At 49.0% G+C, this 27920-nt stretch overlaps 1 protein-coding gene across 14 annotated transcripts; it reads right to left on the bottom strand.

Annotated features, from left to right (window-relative positions):
* Positions 1-307: 307 nt before the first annotated feature.
* Positions 308-27693, bottom strand: LOC101788337 (sperm motility kinase 2B-like). Of its 14 annotated transcripts, none has more exons than XR_001199753.3 (5): positions 26955-27693; positions 24199-24360; positions 20623-20651; positions 18230-18532; positions 13140-14114 (listed from the first exon to the last, which is right to left on the bottom strand). XR_001199753.3 is itself a non-coding variant. In XM_063237735.1 (2 exons), exons 1-2 carry the CDS (start codon positions 6566-6568, stop codon positions 4415-4417), a joined length of 1872 nt encoding a protein of 623 aa, XP_063093805.1. In that variant the 5' UTR covers positions 6569-8336; the 3' UTR covers positions 4020-4414. The 14 variants fall into 14 exon arrangements, 1 of the variants encoding a protein (XP_063093805.1); XR_010043693.1 differs by having other exon boundaries at positions 13141-14114; positions 18230-18288; XR_010043689.1 differs by lacking the exons at positions 13140-14114; positions 20623-20651 and adding an exon at positions 308-1234.
* Positions 27694-27920: the final 227 nt, after the last annotated feature.

Genomic DNA, 27920 nt, shown 5'->3' with positions numbered 1-27920 from the left:
AGCCCTCCAAAGCCCAAACTCGAATTCAAAAATGGGCATACATATTTTTATTTTAAAAAAACAGCGCTGATTTATTTTATCCTAGGCCCACTGACACAGTGCAGGTGGAGCTTGCAAAAGCTGTGTGTCCCCCTTAAAGCTTTCTAGCTCTTTTGTAGAGAGCACAGTTTATAAAAGGGTTATGGGGGTGGATCAGGAAATCTGCTAAGGAAATGTTTTCCTTAGCAGAGGACAGAGTAGCCTAGCAGTAGTTAATAAACCTTTGTCAGGTTATTTTAGTACTACATCTGTTATTTGTAGAGGGCAACAATGGTTAACATATCAATTAGGTTAGGTTCCCAGGGATTTACAATTTTTTACAGAAGGGAGTATTGATTAACATATGAGGTCACCCAGAGGGGGGCGGGGGGGGGTCGCATACAGAACAGTAGGTAGCATTACAGGTACTTTGGCATTATACAAACATAAGGAAGCTCTTTTTGCTAGTATATAGCATTAAAGAAATATCATGACCTTTTAATTTTCCTGTGTTTAAACTTGGATTTATATTACATTTTTGTTTGTTTGTTTGTTTGTTTTTTTGTCTGAGACAGGGTCTCCCTATGCAGTTCAGGCTGGCCTTGAGCTCACTTTGTAGCCCAGGCTGGTCTGGAACTCACAAGGATCCTCCTGCCCTAGCCTCCTGAGTGCTGGGATTCCAGATATGAGCCACCATGCCCAGCTGATTTACATTATTTTAATAAAACTATATGAGACAAAGCACTTTAAAACAACGGGCAAATAGCAAGCAATTATCAAAAGTAACTGGCAAATATAAAAGCAAAGTTGGAGGCATAAAAATTTGTTACCTAAATAAGTCCCACTTGAGAGTCTATGAAGCAAAAGCAAATTCTCACCTCTTTCCAATGATCTCAGTGGAAGACCTCCAAATGATATAGGGGAGTGAAACTCCTGACCTACTATGTCAGGAGGAGCAAAACACAGTTGACAAAGAATGCCCTAAAGGGGCGATACCAGTTTCCCCAGCACTTCTCCAAAGAGGTGCAAAGCTTAATCAAGGGGCTTCTCAACCCTGACCCAAGCATGCGCCCTACCTTAGAGCAAGTAAGGCAGCATCCATGGCTTCAGCTTGAATCTGTCCCTTGTCGTCCTCCTCAACTGCTCCCCAAAGCCACAGAAAGGGCACATTATGGCTGGGAAGGGGTACAACCGGCTGAAGGTGAATTCATGTTCTCTAAAATCAAAGAGTCAATTTTAGGAACAATAGAGGTAAAGAGTAAAATATATTTATTGAGAGAAAGCAAGCTTCTGTCTGAGAGAGACAGAAGGAGTCCCAAGCAGTGGGACTCTGTCTTTCCCAGGGACGTTTATAGAGGAAAATCATGGGATGAGATGGACTTGTGGGCAAAACTGGGAACTCACAAGGCAGATGGGCATAAGGTAGGGCAGAACTATGGTTAACCAATAAGATTAATAGTTCAGGTAAATTCATTAAATTGGGGACAAATGGGGAAGTGAGCCACTTAGAAAGCAGGCATTCTTAGAGAGCAGTGAATCTTCCCTAGGGGGTTGGAATGGTGACTCCTGACTTCCGCGGGGTGCTAAGAAGCTATTTAGAACATCAGTCCTTATGGATGTATTTGTTTGATCTTTTGTCTTGAGGTTTGGCCCACAGCAGGAGGTGCCTGTCTCCCCTTAGCTGCAAGGTATCTGAGCTCCTGCACTGGCTCCTTCCAGGACCTAGCCCTGTCTCCCTGCTATAGTATTTCTAGCTAACTCAAGGGCCCAAAACACTACTGCAGGCTTGCTGGGATCTGACAGCACGCAGCTGGGCTCGGAGTGCCTCCACTGTCTTCTCTGCACTGGACACTGCAATAAGACCACAGACCGCAGAGGCCTGCCACAGGTTTAAAGTCAGAGAACATTTTGTCTTTGTGTTTTGTTTTTCCTGCCTGTGTACATTGTTCTCAGCTTTTGTATTTTTCTCTCTTTTTTGGTCCTGCTTTTTGCTCCTGTTTTATCACTCGTTTTCTAAGACTTGGTGATCTCCCTTTGTACTTCAGTCTTCTTATCTCTATTTTTCTATATTTTCTTGGTATCCCTAATAAATTTTCTCCCTTTAGGGTAAATTGCTCTATTGAGTATATATATTTACTGTATATAATATTCTGCTTTGCCTTAGATTTGGCTGTGTAACTATAAATCTCATACCTGTGGTTAAAGCAGGCATGTTCTTGGTCAAAACAGCTTATCATTTCCTGGCCTGTGCTGGATGCAGTTGTTATTGCAGACTGTACTATTTTAGCCAAAGTGACAGAGTTATTGGCATCAATTGATCTTCTTTGAACACCACCACCTCGGTTGTCTGAGGGGCACAAACAATCCTGTAGTTCTGGACTACAGAACTATAAGAACTGGGTGCTGGGCCAAACAGGCAGCAGCCCTTCATTCCTACCGAACTGAAGAGGCAGAGCTGGGGATGGAGCTCAGTGGCACAGCTCCTGCCTGGCAACCACAAGACCCTGAGTTTGATTCCCAGTACCAAAAAAGAAATTCCATAGTTTCTTGTTTTGAAAAAAGAAAAAAGAAAAGGCAAAATCTTGGGAAAATAGACTCCAAAGCCAGCTACCCATATAGAAAATCTCTGAAAAAGTAGTCATTTCCTAAAGAGGTCCCAATGCTGGCAATAAGCTACTGACTATAAGCAATTTACAAGCCTCAAGGCACAAAGCAAGTACAAAAATAGAAAGTGAAAGAAAATACAGAAGCAAGATGCATGATGACATGTGTTATGTGCATGTTCCAACTTGCCCTGAACACTCTGGTTCAGATCCTGCCCCAGATGCTGCAAACACAGACCACAGTTTGGAAGTCATCAATGTGTTCTCTTTACAAAATGTCACTGTTCCCACGGTGGCAAGCAACACCCCCATGTGTGGAGATTTCTCTTGCTCCAAACTGTCCCCACAACACGCATGCCTGTGTGCCCTTGAGGCTGGATGTTAGTCTCTGTTCAGTGACACAAGACTTGGCAATGTGCTCCTTTCAAAGGCTTGCAGACACAGACTTGGGGACAGCATTCAGAAGGCCAGGGTTTGGGTCCATGTCTCTTATTGGGGATGTGTGGGGGTGATGGTAGATGACCCCTTGCTCTTCCCAGAACACACCCTACTGCCAGGCACAATAAGAATCAAAACCATGAAGTCAGAGAAACAGTGTGAAGTTAGAGGTGTGGAACAGGCCAGAGCGGTTGAGCACTGCTTAATGTAGGCAGGGTTTGATCTACTCAGGCTGTTCCTTTGTGCCAGGAGCAGGGCTCTGGATAAAACCAGGGCAGTGCTCAGACGCCTCAGATCTTTTGCATCCTTCACACATACACTCACCTTGTTAGAAATGTCAGGCTTTCTGGGGTTCCTGCCCCTCTCCCCATCTTCAAACTCTCAAGAGGCCCAGAAGCCCCAAGGTGAGGGCACAGTTTTCCCAAGACCTTGGAACCCAGCCCTTCCTTGCCACTGCTGTTCCATCTTGCTACCACACGGTGGCAGTGGACAGCACAGCACCCTTTTTAGGGGCAGGGAGGACCCCAAAAGAATGCTGCAGGGATCACAAAGGTTTGTAGAGTGAAGAGGGTACTTGATGGCTGGGCCTAGGATCTAGGGACAATGTCACACACCTGCTTAGGACCAGGGCTGCAGTGGCTCCCATCATGAATTTGGTGGATGGAGGCTCAGAATAGCCTTGGCATGTCCCCTGGCTGCTCACAACATGCACAAGTCAAGGCTTCTGTGTGGTGACCAGGGCTGACCACAAGGTTCTGGCCTATGGAACACATGGCACTGCCTCTCTTTGCCTGGACTCACCATCCTCGAAGTGACACTAGGTGTGTTCTTGGCAAAAGGCCTTGCACGCAGGCCTGCTGAGAGGTGAGCACAGAAGACTCAGAGATGCCCAGGCCCAAGTCTTTGGGATCACGCTGAAGCTGTACTCAGAAAGTTTCACCCAGACACAGACCCAGGTCTCCTTGCATCCCCATGGGAGGTTGTGGTCAGGTGTGGTCAGGTCCATGGTACCCAGGTCTCCCTGCATCCTCATGGGAGGTTGTGGTCAGGTCCATGGTGCCCAGCCCTCCCTGTCCCTGGGGCAGCCTCCCTCAGACAGCAGGATACAAGCCAGGTGACTCTCCCCCCTGCTCCTCCTGTCTTCCTCTCACTGGCTCTCAGCTCCTGGTGCCTGTGCAGCCTTCCCATGCTGTGCACCAACCCCTCCCTCTGCTTCTCGCCCACAGGATGCACTAGTGATCTTGACTCCTCCTCTCCCCTCCAGCTCCCTACACAAAGGGCTGCAAGGCAACTCACTGTGGCTTCCACTTGTGTGGCTGACCTCGCTGTCAGGATGACCACGTCCATAGGAGGGATCATGGATCTGCACTACAAAGGCAAGGAGACATGTGTAATGCACGCTCACTGGGAAACACAGCAGACAGTGGTGGCTGTGGTCACTCCAGCCTCCTCTGCAGCAGACCCCACTGCAACTCCTCCTACCCACACCTGGCCTCTGCCCACACCTGCCCTTCTCCCTCCCCTCCTCTCCTCCCTACAGTTCTTCCCTGACAGTTGAAAATGATATCGAGACACAGCACATTCTGAGGAAGCAGCCGGACCACTCAGACTCCTTGAGTGACCTCTGGTTCTCTACTGTGCAGTACTTACACTGGGACCACCTTGTGTTTGTGACACTTGCATGTCGATACGGGGCAGCAGCACAGGGCCTGCAGGCAGTCTCTCATGGTTCTCTTGACAGTTTTCCAGCCCCACCTCCTACTGCTGACAGGGGCTGGGGCAGCAGTGAAGGCAGCATTTGGAGTCCCAGGGCTGTGCTGGAAGGACTCACCGAGAGGGGCAGGGTTGGGCTGCCAGCATGGCCTAGTAGAGGCATGGAAGATTTTCTTGATGTGAGAAGCAGGGCTTGGTTGACGGGATGCTTTAGGGGTAGCAGGTCCTGGATGGTAGGACTTGATGGGAGAAGCAGGGCTTGGTTGACCGGATGCTTTAGGGGTAGCAGGTCCTGGATGGTAGGACTTGATGGGAGAAGCAGGGCTTGGTTGACGGGATGCTTTGGGAGTAGAAGGGCCTGGCTGGCAGGACTTGATGGTAGTAGTATGGCTGGGCTGGCAGGCCTTGGTAGTAGCAGCAGCACAACTTGGTTTGTGGGATGCTATGAGATTAGCAGGGCCTGGCTGGCCAGAGGTACCAACTAAGTTTGGACCGCGCTGGCAGGATGTGCGAGCAGGGGGAGTCCTGCTGATGTCAATTGGCAGGGAGACTGTCTTCCTTTGCTGGCTGAGAGGCTTCACCTCGGGGAGGAAGTGGCCAGTGAAGAGGCAGGGCTCACTCTCCCTCCTAGCTGGTGGGGCAGCTACAGGGGGAGGAGATGAAGATAGCCGATTTTCATCTTTGTTTGTGGGCTGTTCAAACAGATCTTCAGCCTTATGTTTGTGTGTGGGCTTCGCCTCAGATCTGAAGTGGAATTTCCGGAGTGCCATGCCCCGTAGTAGCAGGAAGGGCGCCATGTAAGGGTCGTATTTTCTGCACTTCACTGCATCGATCACCTTCAGCGGGTTGTACCCCTTCCCATCCATAATGTGCAGTATTGCCCTTTCTGTGGCTTTGGGGAGCAGTTTAGGAGGATGACGAGGGACAGATTCCAGCCGAAGCCATGGATGCTGCCTTACTTGCTCGATGGTAGGGCGCATGCTTGGGTCAGGGTTGAGAAGACCCTTTATTAAACTTTGTAGTTCTTTGGAGAAGTGCTGGGGAAACTGGTATCGCCCCTTCAGGGCATTCTCTATCCCTTGTCCTTGGCTCCCATTAAATGGGTTTACCCCAGCGATCATTTCATATAAAATTACGCCTAAAGACCAAATGTCCAGTGGTGGGCCTTGGTAGTTCTCTTTTAAGAATACCTCAGGGGCGGAATAGTATAGGGTACCTCCACACGCGGTCACCTCCTGGCCAGGATGGAACCTGAAAGCCAAGCCAAAATCGCTGAGCTTGGGGTGGCCTTCACGGTCCATTAATATGTTTGCTGGTTTCAAGTCCCCATGGACAATCCCCCTGTCATGGCAGTACCGCACAGCCTCCAGGAGTTCTCGGAATATCAGCCGGGCCCTCTCTTCCTCCAGCTTCTGTGTCTCAGCAAACTTGATAAAGCGCTGCAGGTCTTTTCCGCGCGCATACTCCAACACCAGGAACATACAGGTACTATTTTCTGACACTTCCAGCAACTGAATGATATTGGGGTGCTGAAGGTCCTTTAGAATGCTGACCTCCTGTTTAACAGCAGTAGGCCCCAACTTGTTCTTGTGAAGTACCTTCACAACTACCAGCATCCCTGTGCTCACATGTTCAGTGAGTACTACTGTGGCAAAGTTACCCTCACTAAGGGGCAACAGCATGTCATAATCTTCCCAGAAGATTTCTGTGGACGATGACATTTCTGTGGACGATGACATGATGTCCAGCAAAGATGTTTTACATGCCACAAAGGATGCCTTGATGGAACTAGACATTATAAAATCAATTATCAAAATTTCGAATCTCCAACCACCAACTACTCTCCAAACACCACTCCACTTCACCCACAAAGGGTCTCTGGGCTGAAAACCCTACCTTATACAGCTATCTGCTGTGACCTCACAGGGGATCTTGTGAAGTCATGGTGCCAGTGGGCCCAGGCAGAGCTGGTCACCTCCACTTCACCCCTCACACTCTTGGCCATGAGGGTCTTTTGTTTCTAACAGAAAAATGTTACAAAATGTCTTACTAATGTGAGTTATGGAGATTGACACTTGAGTTTTTGAAATTCAAACCTGTAGGATGCTTCAATATCCCTTTTGTTTCTGTTCTGAGAATCTGTTCTCAGCATCTGTAATACCTCTTACATTTAGAGATCCCATGATGTCTACACTCAGCATCTCCAGTTCCTTTTGCTCTTAATTCTTACTGGTGTCAAAGTGATGCTGCAACTTCACTTACATTAGAATAACGTAACGGTCAGTGTATAAAATATGACAAATTAATGCCTGTGCAGCTGACAGCAATTCCCCAAAAACATAGTCATTAGACTTATCCTCAAAATCCTTGGAGAGCAGCGGCAAGCACAGTCACAGAAAGGACACCCAAGAGTTGGAGACACATTTATTTACACCAACGGGCACTGATTGGTACATTCCCAGAATATCAGGCCCTGATCTCTGATGGTCTGAGGCCTGTATAGGATAAGCAAGTGGGGAGTACAGGGGCAAAATGGCTTGTTGATTGGGGCTGGTTTATGCAGTGTGCATCACAGTGACCAGCTAGGCATCACAGTGACCAGCCGTTTCTTAGAGACAGAACTGTTACCTGGACAACTAAGAAACTGCAGTATACTGACTGGGGTGTGGGATATTCTGTTACAGGAGGACAGAAGGAAACAGGTGGACATGTGCTGTGTGAATGAAACAGTGAAACAAAACAAAAAGCTCTCTCAACTAAGCATTTTACATCCAGCAAAACTGTCCTTAAAATGAGGGGGAAAGCTCAGACATTCCTAGATGCAAGCACTGAAGAATGTCCGTCCTTCCTACTAGGCCTGCCTTGGGTAGAGGAGTCCCTTAGGTTGAAATGGAAGAACCAGCTGTGGTCCCACATGCCTGTGATCCAGCACTCAGGAGGCTGAGGCAAGATGATCACTGTGAGTTCAAGGCCAGCCTGGGCTACAGAGCAAGACCCTGGCTCACAAAGGAGAATTTTTTTGCAGGAACTCAAGTCTGAAGAAAAGTCTGTTAAAGCTGAATACGTGGACCTTTATGAAAATCAGGACTGGTTTTGTATTCTACATGTTAGAGGCTCACATATTGAAAAGAAAACAAGGCACCCTGTAGTACTGTATTTCCTGAGACACAGTGTGGCATACGTGGAGGAAACTACAAACTCACTCCCCAGATGTGGGGCAGCATCCTATATATGGCTATGTTTAACTGCCATGGATTCATACCACCCTGGGGTGGCCTTGGGATTTTCAAAGTTATATCCACGGCATCCTCAAAGAAAACATAAGTAGCTTTTACACAGGTGACGAGCCCATTGACTCCAAAACGAATGACTCCTGCAGAAGAGCGGGACAGCTGCTGCTGGAGTGGGGACAGCCACGCCCAAGCCTCTCTCCCAGTCAGCAGCATTCGCAGACTGTGGAGCGAGAACCAGGCCTCACAAGGGGGTGGGCCCTGCCTGGAAACCATGTCATTTTCATTGCTTTGTTGGTTGGGTTTTATTCTTTCATTTTGTTTGATTATATTAAATCTGCAGCCATGAACAACTGTTCCAAAGATAGCAAGATGTGTTATGGTAGCCATTCTGGACTTACTGTGAGCTTGTTTTGAAGTCCTTTACTGCAGTCATTGTTTTGTGTTTGTTGTTTCTGCTCTATTCTGTTGTTTGATTTTTACCAGGTCCAAAGGTATCTGCAGCTATTTTGAAGATGATAGAGGCATTATGGTAACTATTGCTGATTTTCTAAGTTTTAAAGACCTGTATCACTTATACTGGTTTATCTTGATCGGTTTTGTTCTGTTTTATTTTCCTTGGTTTTATCCTCTTTTTAGGCCAGGGATTTAACTCAGCATTATAAGATCTGTCTGGCAAGTGTGAGGTCCTGAGTTTGATCCCTGATACAAAAAACATAAAATAAAATAAAATTTTAAAAAATAAAGAAGAAGAAGACGAAAAAGAGCAAGGACAAGATGCTGCAAGGCTCATGAAACAGCCACCTGACAGAGGCAAACTCTTGCAAGCTCTAATTCCCTTCTAATGAAGGGGCAGTGTCTTCCCAATCAAAAGCAGAGACTGGGAGACGAGATGGGAAACCTCACCCAATTAGATGCAAAGCAAGAAGGTAGAAAAAGTACAAAGTAAAAGTCCTCTGTGCCAAATACAGAAGAGTTGGCCACTCTACTGTTGGAGTGGGTCTTTGGTTAAGAAAAGGTTTCAGGAGACACAGGGACATATTAGAGTGTAGGTAGCAACATAACTACATGCAGCAGGCCTATCCTGTACCAGTAAATTTTACTTTAGTGCAATAGCCAGCTGGGCATGTCACTACCTTCCCCTGAGGGACACTGGAAAGCAGTTTATGTGATTATCCACTTGCTGTGTCAAACAATGAGGTGTGTGAGCAAGTGCAAAAGTCTCAAAATGGGATTTTCACCCACGTTGTGCTCCATCTAACTGCTTTTGTGTGTTTATTCAAGCATCAAAGAGGGTTCAATAATCCCCCATTACTCCAGGATTTGTCTTTTTAAAAGCTTTCTTTTGATTTTTCTGGTGGAAATAGCCCAGTTCTGTACAATGGCATGTGAAAACTATATCTTGGAGGAGGTCACAAGTGAATGAATCATCAGATTACTCATGCATGAGTGATGAAGATGATCCATTATGACAAAACACTTTCATAACAGAAGAGTGTTGTGGATGGATGGATGTCGATGAAGAGGAGGAAGAGGACTTTGAAATTGGCCATGTGAGTCAAACTTCCTGGGACAGTGAAGTGGAGCAAAGATCAACTGATACTGATAGCGACCTCCTTTGTTAAGATGACAAAACAATGTGAATACATATTTGACTAGTGAAAACGTTGCAAAATGGCCACATAACCAAATGAAATGATCTAATGTTAATACTAAGTCCAAAATATAGTGAGGGACTTGGCAAGAGTGAAATGTATTGGACGAATGCTGATACTGCTATTCAAAGTTGGAAATTTTAACACATGAAATGTTACAAGATTCTGTGAAATATACAGAGGTTAAAATTCAAGTAAAGTGTTCTCTATGCACCATTAGCCATATTCAAAAATATTTTATGACATGGTGCTGAACTGAAAGCATTTATGGATCTGTGTGCTTAGGAGGGATTTCTCATAGTGATTGCAGGAATGTAAAGGCCTCATGGAAAATGATGGGTCAACTATGGCATAATGCATGCCCTTGTGCATGTGAGGACTTTTTATGCTTTCAATTTAGACATTTAGCCTTGAACTTAGCCACAAGGTGTTTATTCATAGAATAATAAACCAGATGATGTTATGAACAGAAATGTTCTTATGGTTTGGGACTACAGTTCATATGAGATTATTTACAGCAGAGAAAAATCCAGCTTTTCTTGTCAGTGAATTATGTGAAGTACTGTGGAGTGCACTGGTGAGCTGACAGGTGAACAGGCACACACAGCTTCCTAGATCCACAATGATAAGAGGAAAACAAAAAGATCTCAACTGTGTCCTACAAGAAAATACAGGAAAACAAAACATGCTATCAGTGGAAGTGTCCCTCGTGTATGGAACATGCAAGACTGCCTTGGGTATGACAAGTGCAAAGACTGCTTTGGATATGACAGTTGAAGCAAAGCTTATTTATGTGGTAGATTTTTGTTTCTGTTTACATTGCAGTTCACATAGGTTTCTATTTTTGATGTTATCTTTGATGTGAAAATATATTGATGTGTATTCTTTTTTTTTTTTTTTTTTTTGTCTTTTTCATTTTTTTATCGGTACCGGGGATTGAACTCACGACTGCCTACTTGCAAGGCAGGTGCTTATGGTGCTGAGCTAAACCCCCAGCCCCATTGATGTGTATTCTAAAGGCACAACACACAGTAAGAATTTAAGAACTTCTTTTGATATTTTATGTTCCTGTTGGCTACACACTCTATAGCACAATAACCTTGACAAAACAGCAAAACCATTGAGATATCAAGTACATCCTACAAAAAGAGTAGGACAGCAAAACGTGTGCTCCCAGTGTGAGTATTATGTGTCTATGGAATACGCTGTGGCCATGTGCACAGACTGATTTAGATGTGATAATTGAAGTGAAGATTACTTTTTTGTAAATTGCTGTTGGTATTTTCAGTGTAATTTGTATAGTAATATTTTTGTTATTTTTTGTAGACTTTATGCCAAAAAATTGTTGATGTTTTAAATTTTGATGCTTTATTATAAACACTCAATAAATATTAAAAATTCAATACTTTACATTTTTTTGTTTTTTTTCCTGGTAAGCCACTGTGTAATATAACAACACTTATAAAAGTAAAGTTAATAACTCATCAATAGAAATATTCTAAAGAATGAGTGTGTGTCTGGTAAACCTATGTTTCTGCACCTTTATGACAAAGTTAGTGTTATGCTCCTGAAATAGTCAAGACCAGGAAAGTTTGCAGGGATGCTGTTCACAGTGTCATCATCTAACCTTGAAGACTCCTCTGGAGGTTTCACCTACATCCTGCCATGCAGACAAGCTCTCTATCTACAGTTGCCAAATCCTGGGAGGCAACACACCTCCTGCAACTGGAGTTCAGTATTCTGTCTCTGAGGTGAACATCAAGACGGTCATACATGTGCCAGGCCCTGGGAGAACTCCTGCTCGTCCTCTGAGAGTTCAGGGAAATCCCTGGGCACTGAGATCACTGCCCCTCTAAGCCAGGGGCTCCCAGTCACTTCTCCTGTTTCTACACTAACAGTGTCCAACAATCTGACAGTTTCAAGGCCAGGGAAGCTAGAGAGGCCTTGCAGCCAGGCCATCCACAGTGTGTTTCAGACAGGACTGGCTGGGCTCCAGCGAGGGAAGTGGTTGCCCTGAAGTCCGGGAGAGTGGTTTTGAAAGAGAGTTTTGTAGGATATATCACCTGGGTTGGATGTTGCTTTCTTTTATGTGTTGAAATACCTCACTCCAAGCTCTCCTGGTCTTAATGGTTTGTGTTGAGAAGTGTGCTGTATTTCTATTGGTTTTACATTTATAAGTGATTCCTTGCTTTTCTTTATGAGGTTATAAGATTCTGTTCTCACCTTGGACTTCCCAGGTATTGACTGTCATATGTCATGGGGAGATCCTTTTCTGATTGTGGCTACTTGGGGTTTCATCTGTCTTTCTTATCTGCATGTCAAGTTACTTCCCCATATTCAGAAAGTTTTCTGTTATTGTTTCTGTCACAGATTTTTATGCCATCTGTGCTGTCTTGTGGTTTTTCACTTATTCTAGTTAGTTGTCTGTGTACCATCTAATAGCTGTTGGATCTACTGTCCATGTTCCAGTTTTGTAAGGTGTCCCTGAGTATTTGGGCACTGACACCAGCCTTGTCTTCTAACTCCAGGGCTCTGTCCTTGTGGTCATTTCTGTTGCCCACACTTTGGATACAAGTTTAATTCTCTAGGATTTCTGTTTGGTACCATTTATGGACTCAAATTCATTGCTAAGTCACTCATTTATGTTGTGTATCATGTCTTTTTTTTAGCTCAGGTAATTTTGTAGTAGTGTATTTTGTAAATGTACTCATCATTCTGTTGAATTTAAGCTTTTATCACCTTGAATAATTCAGATGACAATTCACTGTCACTACTGTGGAAATCTCTTTAGTTAGTGCTTTTCAGTGATGCTCTAAGAGGTGTTTCTCTCCATTGTTTAAGTTTTAAGAACACTTGTGTCTGTTCTTTTCAAGGGTATTGATGTGTAGTTATCTCTCTGATACTTGTGTCTGCTCTGAATAATCACAATAACAGTGACCTCATAAACTGGGAAATTTTGCTCCTCAAATTCTTATGACAGTGTATAAAACTGATACTTCTTCTACCTTCAGTGTTTGGTAAAATTCAGCAGTGAAGCTAATCAAGCCTGAAGTTACTCAGAAAGGTCTAACGAATTCAGTGTCTTCCATGGAAATGAGGCACAGGCCCATAGACTTGGGCCCTTCTTGTCTTTCAGGAAATTTTTTACTTGCATCAAAGCTTTCAAACATATCCGCTAACATTCTCTCCTTTGTTTTAGGTTATATTTTTGGCCCTGGGAATTGAACTCAGGGCCTTGCGCTTGCCGGGCAGGCACTTTGTCACTGAGCTCCATTCCCATGCTTCCTCTTAACTGTTTATTCTTTCAGGTTCTAGGTAAATAGTGTTGTCCCTAGTGTTAATTTCTAAATTTCATCATAGTGAATTTCATCATAGTATTTCATCATAGTGATAGTATTTCATCATAGTGTTCATCATAGTGTTCATCATAGTATTCATCATAGTATTTCATCATAGTGAGAGAAAATTCTCTGCATAATTGAAATTCTTTTAAATTGATTGGGGTTTATTTTGTGACTGTGTTGGAACATTTCCTCCATGTACACTTGACAGCAGTGAATACTGCACTGTTGTTTGGATGGGATGCTTCAGTCAGTGGCAGTTGGTAAAAGTTTGTCCATAACATGCAATCTTTTGATCCCTAAAAATTGTGTTTAATTTTTCTATTAAATTGCGAGGACGTTGAAATGTCTGACTATAATTCTGTATTCAGTTGTCCTTTTATCAGTTTTTTGCACATTTCGAAGCTCTGTGCACATGTGTTCTGAATTCTTACACACTTGTGGTCAATTGGTGTCTTTCTCCTGAAACAACCTGTTTTATTCTTGGGAATGCAGTCTTCACTCAGAAATTGACATTCCCTTATGCTCCTGTTGTCACTGCAACTGCCTTGGGCATTGAACTGGCCAGAGCTTTGTGTATCCTCTTTTGACCAAATTGTACTCTTATCTTCAGAGGGGATTTCTGGTCCACTGAGGTAGAGATAGCAACACGGAAGGAGAAAATTCCCCTTAGGCACACAGTAGAGACTGAAGTGTGACAGGCACATTCCAGTAGAGCACAGGGCCCTGACTGAGCAGAAGTTGGAAGTGAGGTAGTCTACATAGGTAGTTACCAAGTAACAGCCCATGGTATCCATAGCAGAGCTGGGAAATAATTTCCTGTGCAAATCTTGGCAAACACTACCATCAAGAAGATGCAGCATCACATCAGCAGTTCTTGGGCTTAGGGACATCATGACCCTCCTAGTGTGACACCTGGGGTGGGACTATCACCTCTGCAGTGCTCTTGATAGAAACACATCACCATAGTCTCAGCATGAGGGAATGTCAGGCAGGCAGTCAAGGGACCTGTGCACAGGAACAAGGACAGCGTTCCTGGTAGACAGCAGACAGCCACAGATGGGAGGAGACAGCGGTGTCCCGCCACTGCACACAATGTGGAGTCCTAGATAGGTCCTGTAAAAGACAGATGGGAGAAGCCCAGGTGAACTGTCCACTGTACTTAGCAGTACTGCAGGAACGTCCACTTCCTAATGTCACTCATCGTCCTTCGGATCTCTTACGTTCCTCCTGTCTGAAGAAGCCAGGTGATCAGTGTATAGGAACTCAATGACCTTCTTAAAATCTGAAACTATTTCTACATAAAAGGAAAATAAAGCTAATAAGCAGCTTCTTTGTAGGTGCAATGGTTAATCTCACCTGACAGTCTGTGCTTTGAAATTGGTGATGAATGCAAATCACTGCCCTGTGTTCACTCAGCTGGGTTCCAGCCTGTCTTCCAGCTCTGTTTTACCCACCCTTTGTTTGCTCTTCCCTGATTTTCCTCCTCCCTTTGGATTAGTATTCGCGCCTCTCACCCTGCTGAGCCTCTATCCTGTTGCATGTATGTTGCTGCCTTCCAGCGTGTGCCATTGCTCAGCCAGGCCTCCCTTCAGCAGCGACCCACCAGACCACGTGTGTGCAGGGAAACAGTGCGACATTTCTGCCTTCCCAGGCTGTGTGCTGCTGTTTCCTACATTTTATTTCTGTGCTCACCGTGGACCTCACTGTACCTGGCCATTATTCTTCTTTCCATTGGGACAGAAGGTGCCTAACATGAACTCACCCTCATTGCCCTCAAGTGCACAGCCCCTGGCATTGGGCACCTCAGGGTGCTGGGTGACCATCTCTGCCTGCACCTCCACAGGGCTGCTATCCTCTATGAAGTGTTGGTTTGACTTCATGAGTAATTGGGAGAATGATAAACTTGAGTTTTTATGACCACCACTTGTTCCATTCCTGGTGATCCTCACACTCATATCACTGCCTTCCTGGGAAGCTTTCCTGTCATCTCCCTTGCTGAGCAGCTCTGCTGAGGAGGGACACCCTGGCCACCCATGTGTGTGAGGCCATCACAAGAGGCCTCTGTGCTGACAGCAGCAGCTGGCAGGCCTGGGAGATATATATCTGTGTGACACATGTGTGAGTCAGAATCATTGCCCTGAGAGAAGGGGACCAGACACAGACCACACACACTGTGAACCATGTTCCTGAGACTCAAAAGGGAAAGCAATTTAACTATGAATAGACCCATGGGAGCCTGGGCTGACTGTTCAAAACCAGGGGCTGGCTCCAGGGTCAAAACCCTATCCCTGTGTGAGTGCTCGGCCACTGGTGCCCAGCCTAGAGCTGGCCTGGGCTGAAAGAGGGAGCTGGGACAGATCAGCACTGCCTGGCTTCCTTCCATGGTGCCTGGGTCGGGTGTTTGCCTGTGTCCTTGCAGTGTCCGTGCTGTTAAATGACAGGCCTTCCTCACCATCCCTGAGAGCTTCCCCACTCCCCAGCCTGTGTGAGTTTATCTGGGGGTGCTGGTCAGACGCTGAGCTGCTGTCGGGGTGGAAAAGTAATAGCAAGAAAATATAGGAGCCTTGGGTTTTGTGAGACTTTTCTGACCCTTCTTTCTCTGGCCCTGGAGCAACAATTCCCAGTGAGGCCCCATCTCACCCCCTTGCCTGGGGAGTTCTGGTTTGCGTTGTGGAGACCCAGGGGGTGGGAAGTGGGCTCAGCATCCTGCAGGTGGAGGCCCACGATGCTGCTAACCATCCTGCCATCCCGTGGAGGCCTGGCTGAGATCCCCCACGGGGACCAGAACCTTACTAACTATAGCACAACCAGACAGAGCACTGCCCCACTCCAATCCTGTGGCCTGCTGTGGGAGGATGAGGTCCAGTGGGCTGGGGTCTAAGTGAGATCACAGGAAATGGAGGAAGTGGATCACCTCAGAAAGACAGGAGCACCTGTGGCAGAAGTGGGAACCAAGCATTTCCAGGACAGTCCACACTGTGCAGGTCATCGGGGTGTCAAAGTGAAACACACCAGCTCTTATACAAAATCTGATGAGTCCTTCCCTGTGACCATGGCCATGATGGCTCCCTGTAATCCTCTCCCTCCTGCCTCCCTAGGAGGAGCCACTGTTACTCAAAGCTGGCTATTGTGCCCCTGGATAAGAGGCAGCTGCTGAAGCCAGAGCCTAGTACCCTTCCATCTGCAGCTTGGAGTGAGAGTGGCTCCTCCCAGGATCAGCAGACTGGGACCCTCCCTGGTCCAGTTTTTGTGGGCTAAAGCTGGGTCCTTGGTGTGTCATATCCTGGAAGGATGTGGACCAGGAAGGTCACAGGCAGCAACTGTCATGGTATCACTCCCCAGGGTCTGCATGATGAGGATCACAGGGTGCCAGGGCATCACACTGCCCACATGGTGCTCACCACACAGGTGGTTCAGAGTAAGAGTCCTGTAGCCTCCAAGCTGGCTGTGCTCAGACCCCTCCTCGGTGTACTCCAGGCTCTCCAGGCACAGGAGTGCCCAGGACAGCATACAGACCTCCGCAGCGGGAATCAAGTGGAGAGCCTGTGGCTAGCCACGGAGCCCCTGACACCTGGGTGGAGCACAGGAGTTTCTAGTAGCTCCTGAGGAATGGGAGCAGGTCCTGCCACACTGTGCAAACTCAAACAGAGCCAGGCCACACCAGCAGAGGCCCAAGCAGTCCCACAACATGTAGCTGGCTGAACAAGATGACCAGGATAGCCAGGGGTTCTCAACCCGGGCTTGAGGGTCACCCAGCTGCTTGTGGAGATGCCAGGGATGGTGAGGACAGGCCAGGGGTGCTGCACAGTCTCATGCAAAGCTAGGGTGGTTTAGCCAAAATGCCCACAGTACCCAGTTGAGAAGCCATGCCTTATACCTCATGCTGGCAATGAATTTTGGGGTTTGCTATGGGGGAAAAAATAACAAAAGCAAAGAAAACTTTCCACTGAAAAACAAGGATAAAACCTTTCTGAGAAATGAGTAAACTGTGGGAGGCAGGGTCATGGGTGGGGAATGGGATGGCACCCTGAGCAGACTCTGGGGGTCCCACATTGGCCAAGGCCAGGGCAGAGTGGCAGAAAGCCCCAGGAAGGGAAGAGGGCGGGTATCAGCCTTTGAGTATCTCAGTGGCCAAGGCCTATATCAGCCTTTGACGGTCTCACAGGCCATCAGGAAGGAAAGTTCCCTGCAACAACTCTCCAGAGGCTCTTCCCCCAGTGGAAGCTGGCTGGCTAGACACCCTTGTGAGAGCCATGTGGCTGCTGGGTCACGTGGCCTCATCTTGTACTCCACTGCCAGTGCTACAGCAGGAGGCAGCTATGGCCAGGCTCCTACCAGCTTCTAAGATGTGGCACAGAAAGATTCTGAGCACACTGCACTTGCCACCCATGTAACTGTCATCCGGGTAGGCCTGGCTTAGCTTCCTGTGTTGGGGCTGCTTGGTTTTGTTTGTTTATTTGTTTTTGTTTTTGGTAATGTCATTGAACTCACAGCCTCACACTTTCCAGGCAGAAGCTTGAACCACAGAGCTAAACCCCTGGCCCACTGCGCTCCTTGTTGAGGCTGGAGCACTGGGACATGCTGGCCTGCAAAACAGCCTTCTGCTTCTTGAGCTGCGCTGGAACAGAGAGGGTGACAGGCAAGTGAGGGGGTCACTGTTGGGGAGAGCAGTCATGGCAGGAGACACAGATGACCATGGCCTTCTCTCGGGGCTGATACTGGCCTACATCACAATCTACCAGATGGAGACGTGGGCAGGACACAGGGCAGGCCAGGCTGCATCCAGAGCAGGCTCAGTTTGGGCAGGCAGAGAGGTCAAGGCTGGTAAGGTCAGGCAGGGAAGCAGAGCTCAGTCAGGTGTTTCTGCAGAGAGGACAGAGGTGGGGACAGCACTTGTCTCTGGGGAGTGATCTGGGCTGCACCCTCAGGACCAGTGGCAAAGGATCATGGTGAGGGCAAAGTTCTTGACCTCGGATCCTGCTGGCTTTTTTTTTTTTTTTTTTGTCTTTTTCATTTTTTTTTTATCGGTACCGGGGATCGAACTCACGCCCGCCTGCTTGCAAGGCAGGTGCTTATGCCGCTGAGCTAAACCCCCAGCCCCTCCTGCTGGCTTTTGTCCATGGGTGACTGACCAGCAAGGAAGTGTCCCTAGGCAGGGGCTGTGCTCACACAGGCAGGACTGTGTCCCCAGGGAAGCGGGTTCTCCTTTCCCCTTCCCAGCCCCTCACCTGGTATTGCTGTCCCTCCAAGTGGCTGTGGAGGCCAGAAAGGACAAGAGGCACCTCTCCTGCGGTCAGAGACAGAAAGGCCAAGTCAGGAGCCCAGGTGGCCTGGGGAATCCAGGAGACATGAGGGATGATATCTCCTCCCTGTGCTTCTATCCATTGCTTCTCCATCTCCCACACTTCTTCCACAGACTCCCACAGGTCATTGGTGAACTTCTGGCTTGCAGGTAGGGGTGTTGGAGGTGATTCACACTCTGGGGTCTTCCCCGGCCATGGCAGTTGTGAGCCAGATGCTATTGGGGTAGTCTGTAAGGGAGAGGGGTGGGCAGGGTGCAGTACATCCATGAAGTGGCCATGCTGGTCACAGGGCCTGGGGCATGGTAGCCTTAGAGCCTAGTGCTCTAAGCTCTGCCTCAGCAGCAGAATCAGGGTGAGCATGGATGGTCACACGTCCCTGACCTGGGCCCTGCCTGCACACCAAGTGAGGGTGACAGCCCAGTGCAAGGGAAAGTGGCCAGGCCCGCCTGAGGGTCAGGAAGATGGCCTTCACCTTGGGACCCTGGCCCACTGCCAGGATCTGACTACCAGAGCAGGACAGAGAGGGTGGGACATCATCCCATCACTCAGGCAGTGCTGGACCACAGGCTGGGAGTTGTTCTCCCCTGAGTGTTCTCCCTGAGCTCTTGGAACACCCCGTGGTGCCTTCCTAGTGCCATCTGGACTTTGGCTCTCGTCATGGGAATCCCCTGGCTGAGCATCTCCTGCTGGATATGTTGGAGGTCTTGGCCCAGTGGGCCTGCAAGCCACTGTGGTGTGCTGGATATGTGTACCAGTCCATTTGCACCACGGCTTTCCTGCTGCCACATAGGAAGGGACTCCAGGGACACCAAGCCTTCTGATTTTTCGACTGAAGTACGAGATGTTTAAATGTTGATGTGAAGATTTAAATATGGGCTCAACCGTGCTCCAGGATTTGGGGTTGTGCCTGGGAACCTGGGACCCATGGCCAGTCACACTGTCAGCTGCTTGCTGTACTGAGGTGGGCACAGAGTGGAGGAAGATGCCTCAGGGCAGGGGACACAGGTACCCTCAGCACAGATTCACAATGGTTTTGGAAGAGCAAGATCTGTAGGCCGTACAAGGACTGCTGGAAGCTGTATGTCATCAAGTTCTTTTTCTGAGAGGTCTTAGTGACCTGAGGCACACTAAGTCTCAGCACTCCAAGGATTGCAGGGCACCCGGGAACCTCGATCAGGCCCAGAGGCCAGCAGTCTGGGCTCAGCTGATCTGGGCAGACACTATGCTGGGGGCAGTGCTTCCTATCCATCTGAGTCTCAGTGTCATTCCAGCTGGCACCTCAGCCCCATGGTACAGCAAAGAGATGCTGCCATGGCTGTGCATGGCCCCCTTAGGGCCCTGTCAAGCAGGAAGTGCCTGTCCTCCTGGACGGGCAGTAAGGGCCCTTGCTCTTTAAAGAACTAACCCTGGAGAGAAGCCAGATCACGCACAGGCCCAGCATGAGCCTTCCCTGGGCTGGGGAACAGTTGCCATGCCTGCACCCGAGACCCTCACAGACCTCAGTTTTGTTTGCAGGAGAGAAATCTCTGGTCCTCCTCTGGTCCAGGGGGCAGGGCTCATGTGAGCCAATCAGAACACACTGTCCCTAGGAGCCACAGCAATTGGCTGGGGGCTGAGAGCAGCAGGCCCCTTCTGAGAAGCTCACCAGGCTCAGGCACCCTACTGTCACTGCAGTGGTGCTGCCCTGAAACCTGCAGCCAACCTGCCAGATGGGGGGCCCTGCACTAGGGGACCCATCAGGAAGGCCTGGGCCTGCCTTGGGGAGCACCTTGGCTCTCAAAGGACACAGACCTACTGTTAGGAGACAGGGCAAAGGGGACTGGTGTACCCTGGTGCCTGAGAATGGAAGTGTGAAGGCAGAAGTAGGACGGAAGAGGACTGGAGGGGATCTGGATGTTTTGCTGGGGCACCACGGATGGGGACAGAGATGGGGACATGCCTCAATCTGCCAGGCTAGTGGGGGTCACAGAGCAGGCAGCAGTCACAAGTAGCATGATGGAGACAGAGCTAGGAGAAATAGACCCTGGGTCGCAAGGCCAAGAGCAGGCTGTTGCGATGGTGTGGACGCCCACAGAGGCCACCCCAAGGGCTGAAAGCTGTGTCTCCACCACAAGCCTGACCCTTGTGGCTGTGGTCTCAGGGATGCCAGAGGTCAGTACAGGGAACCACGAAGCAGAAAATGCTGGTCACTCATGAACTCAGCAGCCAGAAGTCTGGCTCCCAGAGCACGGGGAACTGGCTAGGGACACGTCAGGACACATGGAGGCTCCCCAGGGTGGGTGGTCAGTGGCCAGAAGGAGAAGCAGAGAGGTACTCACAAGCCAAGCCGGTGATACAGTGATCTGATCTGTGGCAAAACAGCACAGGGACCGATGTTAACGTCCACAATCACCTTGGGACATTGGAGATGTGCACAGCAATGCCCAGCCAGGGCGCCAGGTCCTCAGCTCCACCAGCCTGGATACCAGGGAGTGGCCAAGGTGTAAAGCTCACTGTAGTGCGCTGTCAGGGACAGGGGGCTCAGATCACTAAGGAAAGAGCCTAGAGTTAGCAGAGTTGGGCCATCACTAAGGACCTGAGGGCCTCAAGTGCAACCAGAGCAAACAGCCAGGATTCCTCAAGCCTGCAGGCACTGCTTTGAGTGCCTGGGAGTCCCCCGCCAGCTCTGCCTGCCAGAGGCCAGAATGGTGGGCAGGCGGCCCCATGCCTGAGGGCCAAGCATGTATGGGCTTCTTCCCCACGATCAGCTTCTTCACCTTCTGGGGGCAGCTGGGACATGTGGTCCTCATTTGTCTTCCGCTCCTGCTGCTGGATTCGCTCATAGATCCCAATCAGTGTCTCCTGGGGAATGTCCTCACCATTGTCCACACCTGGGCAGGGACAGCAGCTGGGGATCTGGGTGGCTGGCATGTGAGTGGCAGTAGGTCCACTTGGCCACAGCCCTCAGGTCACCTCCGGTCTCCAGTTTCAAAACCAGATCAGAAGAGCAAGCCTTTCCTGGTTCCCACTGGAGCCACAGCCCATGCAGCCACGCAGCTACAGAGCAGCCCGTGTCATCCCCGCATCCCCCACCTGGAGCAGGCCCAGCACTAGCCACCCTGATCCTCAGGGGACAGAAAGAGGGCGTGCCACCTTCTCAGCTGTGCCAAAGGGCACAATAAGCAACATCTCGATCCCCAACCTCAGCCCCAGTGCTTCCACAAGTGGGAAACTGAGGCTGGGACACAGGAGGCTGTGTGGCTAGGCCCTGAGTTTGGAGCAGAGTCCTGGTTTTGTCCCTTCCTGCAAGGTTAGCCAAGGGCCAGCCCTTTCAGGAGATAGGCAGTGCATGGAGGCCGAGGAGAGGGAGAGCCTTGCTGGCAGGTGCAGAGTGTTCGGCAGGTGAATCTCCGCCCTGCTCCTCTGCCGTCTTCCTCCCACAGGATCTCAGCTCCTGGTTCCCGCACAGCCTTCCCAGGGCGTGCGCCCTCATTCCCACAGGATGCACTAGTGGTCTTGCCTCCCCCTCCTCTCTCCTGCAGCTCACTAGACGAAGGGCTGCAAGATGACTCACTATGGCTTCCACCTGTGTGGCTGACCTCACTGTCATGTCCACAAATGCAAGGAGACATGTGTAATGGACGCTCACTAGGAAACATGGCAGATGGTGGTGGCTGCAGTAGACCCCACAGCAACTCCTCCTTGCCACCTGAGGCTCTTCCCTCTGCCCACACGTGCCCTTCCTGCCTCCTTCATCTCCTCCCTACAGTCACACCCTGACAATTGAAAATGATATCATCAAGCAGCGCACTTGAGAAAGTGCCCAGAGCACTCAGCCTCCTTGAATGTGGGCTGCTTCTCTGCTGTGCAGCACTTACACTGGGGCCACCTTGTGTTGGCTCCCAGGCTAGCAGGCGGCGGCAGCACATGGCCTGCAGGCAGTCTCTGATCCTCCTCTTCACAGCCTTCCAGCCCCACCTCCTACTGCTGACAGGGGCTGGGGTGGTGCAGGAGCTGGAGTGGGAGCCCCTAGGACCAAGCTGGCAGGACACTCTGGAAGTAGCAGGACTAGGTGGGCACGACACACTGCAGATGGGAACTGGGGGACACGGAGCCTCTCCCACCATGATTCCCTGGGGGTTTCATCCCAGGGAGAAAAGTTCAGTGCAAGAAGCAGGCACACTGGCCACCACTTGGAGGGAGAGATGAGGGGTTTGGATCTGTGGAGAATGGTGGCACCTCCTCTATATCTGCAGGCTTTACCTTGAATATGAAACCCGCCCCCCTGGAGCAGGTGGGGCTGTAGCAGCAGGACAGTGGTCATTCAGTGATCATTTTTCTTGAGACTTGCAGAGTCAGTGACCTTCCATGGGTTATACCCCATCCTGGCCATGATGCCTGAGACTGCAGTCTTTATACACTTGGGGAATATTCCCTTTAAAATGTTCTTTTATATAACAATGGCAGTTTTCAGGAACTGGGGGAAAAGAAAAGCACCCCTCCCACAGTCCTTGAAATCCAACACACTCACGTTCTCCACTCAGCTTCCTTTGAGTTGCTTCTGCAACAAGGTCCTGGTGCCCAGGGTTTATGGAGCAGCTGCCATGCCGGGAGGTGGGACACTCTCTCAGGTAAAGCCTGCCCTGCAGCCGCCTCACCAGTGACCCTCTCAAGTGGCTGCCCTCCCCCACTGTCACCAAGCCCTTGGCTGCTGTGGGGGAGCTCCTCCAGTGTCAACTATGATCCCCAGCACCCTCCTCCAGGGGAAGGGCTGGGTCTGCCTAAGAAGAAGCATCTGGCCATGGCACCTAGAGCACCCACCATGCTGAGCTGTGCCCACTCTCACCCTTCTTTTCTGCCCTGAAGTCTCCCCAGAGGACCCTGGCGCTGCCCAATGTGTTTTCTGTCCTGAGTCCTGTACCTGCTGCACCTCATCCTGGATGCCTGGGGCTCTGCTCAGCCTGGGGTGCCAGGATTCCTGAGCACGGAAGGAGAGCCCATTTTGTGCAGGAAAGGGCCATGTGCCAAGGCATTTGGAACTTGTTCCCGGAGTGTGCTGTGCCCTGCACAGGTCAGCTGACTCTGGGGGACTCTGTGGGCATGAAAGACCCACTATCCCTCTGTGTTTGCTGACCAGGGAGGTGAGAGGTCAGCACCTGCTTTCTTTCTCCCATGTTTCTGAGTAGAGGAGATGGTTCCTCATAGACTGCTGTTTCTCTCAAGTCTTACGATGAAACTGATGCTCCTGACAGATGATCACCATTTTGCTGTTTTTCATCCTCCCTGCTCTTGTTTGAGCAGTGGGTGGTGGTAACTGTGTCTGGGAGTTAGGGCAGAGAAGTGATTTCTCTCAGGGCCCTATCAAGGTCACTTTCCTTTAGGATTATATGGTTTTTGCTGTATAAAACAATAAACAATTAAAAAGAGATAAAATTCAGTTATTGGAAACAAATATATCATTCCTCACCATGCACTACATGGTCATGAATCAAGAAAATGCAATGAGATGTTGTTCAATTTCAAAAAATACCATGAAAGCTGGGGATTTAGCTCAGCGGCGTAGGTGCCTCACTGGGAAGCATGAGGTCAGGCATTCAATCCCCAGAACCAATTAAAAAAAAATACTGTGAAAGTTAAATAAGGATCCACATCAACTGAAATCCTATCCAGCAGCAAGGAATACTCAGAAAATGAAATTTAAAAGTAATGTCACAATATGGAATTTGAATGGAGCTAGAGCAATCAGTATAAATTCATATTTATCTTAGTAAAAACTGGCATGAACACATATAAAATTATTTAAAGATGTGCACACAGAGGATTGTGAAAGCACACACACATTCCTGTTAAGAGCCTAGAAGCAACTACTCCCAGGAACAGCGCACACCAAGATCTAGGTTTTCTTACATACTCACCAAGAACAATAAATGGGAGGACTCCTCTTTATTCGTCTGGAAGAGCCTGAACACTGCTCTTCTGTCCTACCAACATGGAACAAGCCAACAGGCCTGGGGTTGTAGCTCAGTGGTAGCAACTTGCCAGCATGCATGAGATCCTGGGTTCTGTCCCCATAACACCTAAACAAAAGCAAAAGCAAAAATAAAACAAAACAACTGAAATGAAGATCCACAAGTCTTGTCTCTGTCAGAAATCTGAGGACTTAAGGCAAACCGTTGCCTCCAAAACTGGGCCGAGAGAGAACACAGAACTTCACAATGTGCTAGTGCATCAGCCTCCATGAAGCTGGTACTGGGATGCAGTCAGAGGACCGTGGAGATTCCCAGCAGACAAGGCTGAGCCTTAACGCCTGACTGCACAGAGGAAAGGATCCATAGACAAGGCAGAATAGAATAAGGGCCTCACTAGTCTCTCTGGCTAACTCTAAATAGAAAGAGTTAAAAAGCTGGCCTAGAGGAATTCCTTGGAAGCAGTTAAAAGAAACTGACATCAAAAGACTTGAAGAAGAGCTGACAGAGCACAAAGGGAGCCAGGGACTTCAAACCAAGGCAGCTGTCCCTCACAACCTCCCATGAGCTGCAAAGGAGGCAAAAGTGGGCATCTATCCTAAAACTCCTATGTAACATACAATGTTCTCACTTTAGGGTCACTACACGACTGCACTAGATACACACAAATCCCCTTGCCTAATTACTAGCTCCAGGAAGTCTGTCTGTGAGGCTCCTCCTAACCAACCCATCAGTCCCAGGCACAAGGCCTGCCAAGGACAAGCAGGCAGTGAGAACACAAAGCCTACCCAGGGGCATGCGCATAGGCACTGGAGCAGGGGCAGGGTGCTGTGACCTGGGGTCCATCTGTGAAGTCCGGAGAGCCAATCAGGAGGTGACCAGTTCCAGGTAGTGACCTGGGAGGGAGGGGCCTTCTCACTGATCAAGGGAAGCTGGGGACAAAGACCTGAGGAATCCATCTTGACGTCCCTTTCCCTTACCTCAAATGGTGCAGCTTTTTGGTTTCTGCTTTTTCTTCCTTACAAATGAATGGGCTTCCCGTTTAAACGTCATCTCTTTAATTCATTATTGGTGCTGAGTGTGCATCACAGCTGACTGCTTCCCGCCTGTTATACGCATGCCTCTGAGGCCTGGCCTGGGCCACAGCTGCCATGTCGCACTGGGCTGGGCTCAAGGCCAAGGCCTGGCTCAAGACCCAGCCAGGCGGACAAAGCCTTGGGGGTACCCAGGCCATCATCTGGAAGTCTCCACAGCTCAGAGGACAAGGATGCAGCATAAGTCTTCCCTTGAGTCCTCCCTGCACAAGTCTGATCAGCAGTGTCTGAGTTGGCAACTACTTCTGTGCAGGGGGCAAATGACATGTAATTTCCTCTTGATTTCCCTGTGGTATAGATGAAGAGCTGTCACCTGCATCTGGACCTAGCAGCACAGCTGGAAGTGTTCTCATTCATGCTGTTCTGGAGAGTTCCCGACAGAGACCAGAGCACAGTGGGGCAGAGGGATGCCCCTTAGGTCAGGTTGCTGGTCCTCTCAGGTAAAATCAACCTCAGACTTCTAGTTTCAAGCAGGTTCTCAAAGTCTCCAAAAGATGCTGTCTGTCATCCACAGTGCCTGACTGCCCCATAGCTTTTCAGCCCTCTGCCAGCTCTCTCTGCTCCCAGTCTCCCCCATAGACTGACATGAAGCATGCAGGTACCACAGACACCCACTGGAAAAATAGAACATGAATTGCCCTGGCACCATGAGACCCTATAAACTTTATGGCCCACACTGCTCAGTCTCTATCTAAGGAAACAAGAAGACAAACACCTCTTCTATGTTCTTTCCATGCCCCCATGCCAGCTCTTCCTGTAGGTGGGAGTGAGGGGCAGTGTCCACTTGGTTGTGTATAAACTGCTGTATCCACCACCAGGACCTAACCTGAGCTCTCTCCTGGCTGAAATGGCAGAAGTCCCAGCAGGGAGCAGGGCAGGAGAGAAGCTGAGCAAGTAACAGGAGGTTTCCGGACACTCCGTCTTACCTCTGCTGAGAGTTCTTCCCTTTTTGGTCAGGCACACGAGGAGCTCTTGGAATCTGAGCTGTCCTTGAGATTCCTTGCTGCCCTACCACAGTCTCTAGCCGGGCTGGGGCTGCTGTGACCTGTGGCTAGCCTGCAACATCCTCTGGAGTCACTGCAGAGAGGCATCCTCCTAGCACTCAGGATTTGGGATGCAGCCTGACATCTGCTCTGACACAAGTACTCCAGGACACAGCTGCTTCCCTTACCCTCTGGCTGGTTTGTACCCTGATCCCAGCTCCCCTGATTTTCAAGCCCCGTAAGCACTCGGCCCTTTGGGGCCACACTCCTGGCCTACAAGAATCAAAATAGATCAATGCTTCTTAAAGTGTGCTCTACAGAGCTCATGGCTCTCAGAAGAGACACAGGGTGTCTCATGAATTAGGGAGAAAACGTAGGCAGGGTTTCACACCAGTTCCAAGTAGAACAGCTCAACTTAACACTTGACTTTAATATTTTCTTTCAAAAATATTAATGCTATCAAATGCTACCTATTTTGTCTCTCTATGTTGTTTTTCAGGTTCTCATTTGTCTTGTGTCTTCTTTATAGTGTTTGTATATCTACCTTTCCATGTAATTAGTTATGCACGTCCTAATCTTTTTGTTCTGACCACCTGGTTGTCACTACAGTCACCAGCACAGTACTTACCAGGCCAAGAGCAGCCCTCAACAGGCACTGACTTTAGGCTGCTGCTGAATGCCAACACCTCCAAGATGCACTAGGTGGTTAGCACCATCAGTAGCAGTTTCCAGCAGTGTCCCTCAAGAGGGAAGGGCTGCAGGGGAAAGTAAGTAACATTTATAAGAGGGGCTTCATGAAGACACATGTACATGTACAATTTTTTCAGTACTGGGACTAAGCCAAGGACCTTGTGCATGGTACAGGTACTCTATCCCTGAGTTACATCGCTGCCCTCAGTTATTTGTTTCTTTGAGACAGAGTCTTGTTATATACCTCAGGTTGCTTTGAACTCATGGTGATCCTCCTGCATCAGCCTGCCAAGCACTGGCAGTACAGGATGACAAGACAGGCATGCACCTGACTAGTGGCACATGTGACTCTTAAATCAACAAATGGAGCACACTTGCTACCCTATCTCACTTGATCTCCAGGGGACCAAACTGATTTCACATTTGACCAATCTTTGGGTAAAACACGCATAACCCAACAGGATATATTGGAAGCTTCCAGGCCCTAAATGTGGGACTAAGGGAACACAGTATGACACTCACTGGCTGAGTACTCAGAAATCTATAGGGCAGCTATAGAAGAAGGACAAGCCCCACTACTCTGGTCATAGGGCTCAAGATGGATGAAGACCCTCAGTCTCAACAATCAAGCCCACTGCCTGGGCCTCTTTCACCAGCCAGATTTGGGGCAGGGGAAGGAGGAGGCAGGAGAGTGTGCTCCTCATAGCTAAAGCCACTTGATAATAGGCCCAAGACTTCTTTATCTCTAGAGAAAAGAAGGTAGCATGAGACTCTCCCCAGACCATGCCTCCCAGCAGGGCCAGAGAGGACGGCCATTAGCATGGGCCTCAGCGGACAGTGGGGAAGAACAGGCTCCGGAGCACAGCACAATGGCAACAGTTAGAATGCAGCGGGGTGCAGAAGC

This window comes from Cavia porcellus, unplaced genomic scaffold (genome assembly GCF_034190915.1).
Source record: "Cavia porcellus strain 051 isolate PalLab524CR breed Dunkin Hartley unplaced genomic scaffold, mCavPor4.1 scaffold_27, whole genome shotgun sequence".
In the NCBI taxonomy this organism is placed as follows: domain Eukaryota; kingdom Metazoa; phylum Chordata; class Mammalia; order Rodentia; family Caviidae; genus Cavia; species Cavia porcellus.
Note: the sequence above shows the minus strand (reverse complement) of the source record. Positions and strands in the feature narration are given on the sequence as shown.